Source organism: Pecten maximus, chromosome 12 (genome assembly GCF_902652985.1).
Source record: "Pecten maximus chromosome 12, xPecMax1.1, whole genome shotgun sequence".
Taxonomy (NCBI): Eukaryota; Metazoa; Mollusca; class Bivalvia; order Pectinida; family Pectinidae; genus Pecten; species Pecten maximus.
The window spans coordinates 20,413,420-20,420,773 of record NC_047026.1 but is presented as its reverse complement, the minus strand read 5'-3'; the positions used below and the strand labels follow the sequence as shown (position 1 = coordinate 20,420,773).

At 34.2% G+C, this 7,354-nt stretch overlaps 1 protein-coding gene across 1 annotated transcript in view; it reads right to left on the bottom strand.

Moving 5' to 3' along the window:
- Positions 1-390: 390 nt before the first annotated feature.
- Positions 391-7,354, bottom strand: part of LOC117338913 (exocyst complex component 4-like) — a 33,937-nt gene continuing 26,973 nt past the window's right edge. Inside the window, exons 22-29 of the mRNA XM_033900276.1 lie at positions 6,918-7,128; positions 6,570-6,650; positions 5,467-5,498; positions 5,042-5,156; positions 4,689-4,807; positions 4,134-4,229; positions 3,205-3,316; positions 391-2,654 (exon numbers count right to left, since the gene is read on the bottom strand). Of these exons, the coding sequence (XP_033756167.1) occupies positions 2,484-2,654; positions 3,205-3,316; positions 4,134-4,229; positions 4,689-4,807; positions 5,042-5,156; positions 5,467-5,498; positions 6,570-6,650; positions 6,918-7,128 (937 nt within the window). The 3' untranslated portion in view covers positions 391-2,483. The remainder of the gene's footprint in view (positions 2,655-3,204; positions 3,317-4,133; positions 4,230-4,688; positions 4,808-5,041; positions 5,157-5,466; positions 5,499-6,569; positions 6,651-6,917; positions 7,129-7,354) is intronic.

Genomic DNA, 7,354 nt, shown 5'->3' with positions numbered 1-7,354 from the left:
CGTGAAGCATACTGCCTAACATAACGCCCAACCTGGTCACATTGTACTGACAATGGGCGAACCCCACTCCTAAAATGTTGAGCGTTAGGCAGGAAAAGCAACTATACCACTCGTATAGACTCTTATATTTTCTCGGAATTTTTCTTGACCCATACAAGAGATATTTAGACATTTTAACAGACAGATATCTGGTGTGGCCAGCATCAGTCAACATCAGTTCCGTGATACTACAAGCTGGCAAACAAAAACATATTGCAGCCTCCCAAAACGTACACTCCCACCAGACATACAGCTGTTTCACTGGAAAGGTAATTCCATAGCAGTTGATTGGATGTTAAATAATGCCAAAACTATGAGGAAAGACTTGAGCAAATAACAATGGCCTGCATGCAACTTTGGTGTCACTTTCACACATTAATTTATTCAGACAAAAACATGTTCATATAAATAATAAAATCTCGCATATCACAAAAAACATACCAACTCAGTCATACGGTATGTCTCGATATCAAATATTGCACTTAAAGCATCAGGCCTTAGTTTAATGAATATTCCTTAACATTTAGTTTTTCCCTTTGATAGCACTGGAGTTCAAGAAAATTCTTTCACAATGACAGTTACGGTACAATGCTAAAACAACAGGAATTTCCTAATGTTACAAAATATTCATGAACCCAGGCCCAGGATACAAAATACATAACATCATTAAACAATGCAGATAAATTTTGACTTAACAGTACATTTATGTAAGTTTTCTTACAAAATGCTGAAGAAGCATAAACAGTGGCATTTAAAGAAGATGCACGTTATATCTGTTAACATTAATACTGTATCTGGAAAGTTTATTCTGTATTTTCAATTTCGTTCATGATAAGCACTACATGCAAAGCCATCAATGACTTAAGTTTTAAAGTTAACAATACCTGCTTTAAAACACAAATACATGAAAAAACAAACGCACTGTAAATGGATGAATAAAATGACTGTCTGACCCAATTCAAATCTTTCACTGAAAAAATTATCTCAATAAAATGAAGTCCCAAACATGTAAAAAAAAAATGTAAAATATTTTTACAAATTAAATCCACATGATCAGTGTTTTACCCCACAATAACATTCATGCCAAAACTTGGGACAATAATATATCATCTGGTTTAACTGTAGAGCACCAAAGAAACTTACCATGAAAATTTAACCAATCAATGATAGACAGACAGACAGATGCAGAAGGTATACCATCATATGCATGAAAATTTAACCAATCAATGATAGATAGACAGACATATGCAGAAGGTATACCATCATATGCATGTCAAAATTTGAAGGGCACATACAAATCTAAACAGCAGTTAACAGGAACACTGTTTTATCGTCTGGCATCACATCTCGTGTTGGTCCATCAGTTTTTGCTTCACAACCATCAGTAGTAGCAGAGTTACTTCCCTTAGATGAGAAATTGTGAAAATGTGTTTCCTATATCAATTTATCATAATTGATTGATGGTACGTTTGACATACAGGGATGGCAAGACAATTGATAGGCCTATTATTAGTATCAGTTAAGGATCTGTGGCGAAATCTTCTACATTACATTTTAATCTTTTACTAAAAGTAGGTACATATATTCCACCTACAAATTACATAGTGATTTCTGTTTGTTCAAAGGCTTTGTGGAAGCGATAGCAACAAATCCTTATACATCAAACGCAGTTTTCTATGAGAGCAATCTCAAAACTTTGAAACCTTAGTTTTGAAGGTCACAACTAATTTCTAGAATAAAAATTGGAATGGATTTAAAGTGTTATCTACCACAAACATAAATATCTTTGAAAAATGTGTTTTTGGTGATATCAATATACTCAAATTGCTTAATGCTGGCTTTAAACATGCAGTGAGTTTTCATCGATTTTCAGAAATCCTAGGAATTGATTCACACAGAATATGACAGGAATTATATTTAAATATTCTGGCAATAAAAGTGGTAAAGTTCATACAAATTCGGATGTGGTAATAGAGAGAGAAGAATTTCATTTGATCTTTTTGTTATTTCCACTAGTTATGTATGACAGAAGTGTCCCAATAAGTCTAATTCGATGTGTACTTCCTGGAATTTTTACATCAACACACTCGGTCTATAGATGCCACAATTATTTGTATTTTCTTGACAACAAAGACTTTCACTTTCTCTTATTTTTGCCTTCGAAAACCACCTTTGTCCTTCATCTACATTCTTGGAAACAGATTTTACAGAAGACAGGTGTATCTTGACTAGCTGTTTGGTCCAAACTGGGAGTAAGTCTCCTAGTTATTTGACCCCTTATCAAAGACAGAGATACCTGGCACGGACTAATAATGAGAAACTGCCACCATGGTTTTACACCTTCACACAATAATTTGTAATTTTACGTTCTAATGGTGCGGGCAGATAATCTTGCTATTATTTTAAAAACATTATAAACAATGTTTCACTCAAGATGGCCGTTTTCAGGCCACTCCATTCTGTCCTTTCTCTATAATCTCGCGCAGCCTTTGCATGCGTTTGTCCAGCTGGTTGGGGTCTCCTCCTGGGTGGCTCCGGTGGTACAGCTGGATAAGTTGACAGTACTCGGTATAAGTAAATTGGGCTCCCTTCTCAGCTATGGCCGTTAGGATGTCCTACGGTAAAGATGGGTCATGTGAGAATTGGATACAAATCAGTCTTCAAAACTTTGATAATTTAGAACTATGTTGTAAAGGTCTTCATGAGAAAATATCTCTTCAAACTTAAGATTTAAGTTGTTGATTAAAATCAAGAGATATCACTGCTTTGTTCTTTGTACATTGTTTACAAATTCATTATTTCACTATGTAAAGCAATTTCTTTGGTATTCGTATTCATTTTTTATGCATAGAATACACTTAATTTTTACATCAAAACATTCTGTTTAAAAATCTAATACATATCACCCTAAAATTTATGAATAACAAAAAGTTTTTTTTACATTAAATATACTTTCCTAATTACCTAATTTCCTAATCAAGGAGCAGTGTAAAAATATATATTTAATTTTAAATCAATGAATTTGATTTAAAACTTTTATAAAAAAGAAGTAAGAGTTAAATGTGCAAAATATCAAAAAAATGAAATTAGTAAACTTGTACATTAATGACCCAAGAGGAGATAATTGCGTTTTATTACAAGCAAAAAGAACGATTTAAAACTTACGTCTGGGTTAAGGTAGAGGAGTTCATAGTATTGGCGAGCCATGTCCAGGTCAGTTTCTCGGGACATGGAAATGTTGGTCAAATTTTGTTGGATCGCAAACAAATTTCTACACCTGTTACAGAGAAAAAAGCATAGCACACATTAAAATTATGAATGGAAGTTTTTAATTATTGTATTATAAATGTAATTCTGAATTCTGTATTTCGGAAATATTTTTCCCTATTTATGTCAATATCATTTTTTTAGGGCTGCTCCAAAATTATCAATGTCAAAGTGGTGGGAGGCATCAAATATTGAAATATATTCAGTAGAAATAAATAACCCCACCACCCATCAAATTTTGATACAAGTGCCCCCCATCCACCCACACACACACAGATATAAATTCTGGAATAGTCCTTAAAAGCAGCTATATTTCAGTATCTTGAGAATCTAACACTTTCATTCATGCAAAGAAGATTCAAGAAATATAAGCTTGTTGAATGGTTATCACCTATAAATCATCTTCATGGTTTAGATAAATAATTTACTGGTATAACCACATTACTGTATATATCTGGTAATAAACCCATTCCCTAGTAATAAGCACGGCCCAATATAAAGTACATGTAGTTCATTAGAAATGTCAACAGGTGCCTTTTCACTGCCCTGCGATAAGATCACCCCGCACTGTGGGTCGGGAGATTATGTGTTTGCCCCCTGGGATTAAACTTACAGCAGAAAAGGTATCGAAATTAATTTGATGTCTTTCATAACTAATATATCAGATCTTCAATCAAGGATATTTGAATCAGAAATACTACATAGATTATATTAATCTTTTACAGATTGATAAGAACCCATGAAGACCGACAGGCGACTTTTCTCTTATCTATTAGTTCTGATTATGAAGGTTACACTTTATTTTCTATACATTTTTATTCACTTACATCTTTTTTATGCCGTTCTCATTGATCTTGGGTAAAAACTGTATGCTGTTCATCAATATTGAAGCCACCAAGAACCCAAGCCCTTCAAATATATACCTGTCAAGGAAATTATTAACAAATGAATGTAAAAGTATAGAACTTAAGATGTTTTGTACATATAACATTAATTCTCTATGTAACAAATGACATTAATTGGAGATGTATTTATACAATGTACACCTATATGAAAGTTAGTCCAAATGTTATGTTATGTAGATATAGACTTGTAGAGGTCAATTACAACAGGCAAAGATGCAAAGATCATCAATTAAAAGAAGTCTGAAATAGAGCAAAACAACTAGATAAAGTAATGAATTGATAAACCTGGCCTCTTAGCCTGTTATGATCAATCTCTACTATTAAACTCAGTTGATTTATCTGTCAATTAACCAATAAACTTTGGGTATCCAGACAAGAAGCCAAGGAGCCTAATATTCTACACTAAAGGCTTTAGCTATAAATACCTATTCTATAGTATGGATATAAATATAGGTTAGAATTACAATATCTACTGACTTAAATTTATTGGGCTGCAGGCTCTGTGACAACATTTCCTCCATAGCGGTCAGATCTTTGTTCAACTTCAACACATTGGAGTCAGGGTCAAGGTCATCTATCGGTCCTGCATAGTTGGACTGAAATTAAAAAAAAAAAGTAATGATCATTGAATACATAGTACATTCTATAATGAAAACATTCATTATCTATGGATGAGTTACAACTTAGTTGCCAAGATACAGGGCTACCAGTGAAGTCACAGAACATCAATCTCCATCATTTAAATACAACTGTATCACGATACTTTCATTGGACTTAGTTACTAAGGTCCAGGTATTTTACAGGTATCATGATTTTGTTACTATATTTACCTTTCTAGCGACCAATTCCAGGTAGTAGAAGCAATGAACTCTGACCTCTAAGTGTAACAGAAGCAGACAGATTTCAGCTAGATCCTGGAAATCTTTCTCCAATGTGTTTAGTGACCTACAATGATATCAAGTATTATTTGTGTGAAAATCATTCCTATCAAAAAAAAAAAAAATGCTTTCCTCTTCAACCTTTCAGACATCTTATAACTGTTCAAAAGATATGTCCTTGACACGATTGAAAATTTCAAATTATTACACTGAATTGACCTTAAAATCAAGGTCGCTGCGACCTGACTATAGAACACTGTATAGTGTTGGTGGAAAATGCATACATGTTTACAGGAGAACAAGAACTAATACAATGCACTCAAAACAATATGTCTGCCTTCTTTTGAATTGGTGACACAAACAATCGCAGTACTTACTCTAAAGCTTTGTGAGACACTGGAGGATATTTCTGAAACAAGTTATTCAAAAATACAAAGTTTAACATAACCATTTTCATAATGAGTAAAATTCCGAGATGGACAATTCAAAATCCAAATTGAGCAGGCAAATAGAGCAGGCAAATAGTAGAGGTATATACAGTACTAAGTATTTAAAGAAAATTAAAGATTCTCCCTAGAGTCAAATCAAGTCAAACCTGTCTTATGCGACTTTCGAAGGGAACTGGTTAAAAAGGTCACATATAAGACAGGTGTTCACTTAACACAGGTTAATGTTTTTGGTTTATAGTCTGAGGTAAAGACAACAAAGAATAGCACTGTACTCTGTATGTTAATCATGTTTATTATATACTGTTAACCTAAAAACTCACCCGAGATTTCATTTTAATCATATCACAGAATTTACTAAAGTTTTACGACAAATTTTATTCAACTTTCAGCTTTGGCTGTAAATAAAGCAATCTGATTAAAATCAGCTGTTACATGGCTACGTTTACTATGCACTACGCCTGTAGTGCATAGTAAACGTAGCCATGTAACAGCTGATTTTAATCAGATTGTAAACAAAGACACTAAATATAAGTTTTTGGCTATCTATGTAGGGGGGCGGGGGAATAAAAACAAGGTCATTAGTCGTGTTAGACAGGGGAGTTGGTTAAATCAGAGCAAAATGCATCAGGAGAATTAAAAAAGGGGGTCACTAAGGCAGATTTGACAGTAGTTATCATACGGAAGTCACTTTAGGATTATGTTTAGATCCACAATGGCCACTGACTGTCAACTCTGTATTGTTATGGTACGTATGTAAATGTATATGTACATTAAATTTGCATTTATAAAACATTTCATGAAAATCAATTAATTCTTTCAAGAGTTAAACAAAAGGAAACCTCTATACAGATGAGACAGATGCTGCTATTGGAGTCATCCCCTGTGTGTATACCTTGTTGATATGTCACAGTTACATCACAAGTGACACTAAAACATCATATATATTGCCATTCTGTAACTGATTATATATAGTCGTGCATCTTCACTTGTTAACATTGCTATTTCTATAACAGATTCCAGACTTAACTTACTGATGATTTCTGTGAACCCTGCCTGTCAGATTTGGACGACAGTGATTGGGCGAATTGTCCCAGTCTACCTGTGAACCACTCCTGAAAAAATAAACATAGGTGTTATGATATTTATTGGTCAACTGACCCATTGTCAAGAACAACCACTTGTCATCAACGAAACTGCATAATTATTTGCTTTTTCAAGTCATGTATAAATTGAAATTAAATTAGAAAAAAATGTATAAGACAGGTTTTAACAATTGTAAAACAGTACTATGATTTAAGAGAGAAAATGACCTGACCAAATATCTAAGTCAGTACAAGGATTCAGATTATACAGGGGCTGATTTAGCCAGGTATACATACTAGACTTTGATGATAGTTGGCGATGGTCCTCATCTGTGTAGAGTCGGTGATGATCTCCTGCTGGGGAATCATGGAGTCTGATGAGGATAGGTTGCTGATGAGGATGTTGACCTCCTTAGAGTTGAGCGTCCTCATCTCCTCCTCTGAACACATCGCCTGGTTCAGATCCTGGCCCTCCATTGGCTGGAGTACCTGCCAGCTTGGCAAAGATCTGAGGGAAAATAACAGAGAATATTTTATTGTTTGTCTGCTGGGTTTATCTCCCCTTGATCAACCAAAGTAATTTTGAGGAGTCCCCATGTAGTAGCTGGTGACTTTCTCACTGAACATTATATGGGAGGCCTGTTACATTATGTTTTCTCCCAAACTTCACAATAGAATCTCCATTTTTGGTATGGAAAAGACAAACTGTCTTTACCAGGGTAGGGAAAAGAATG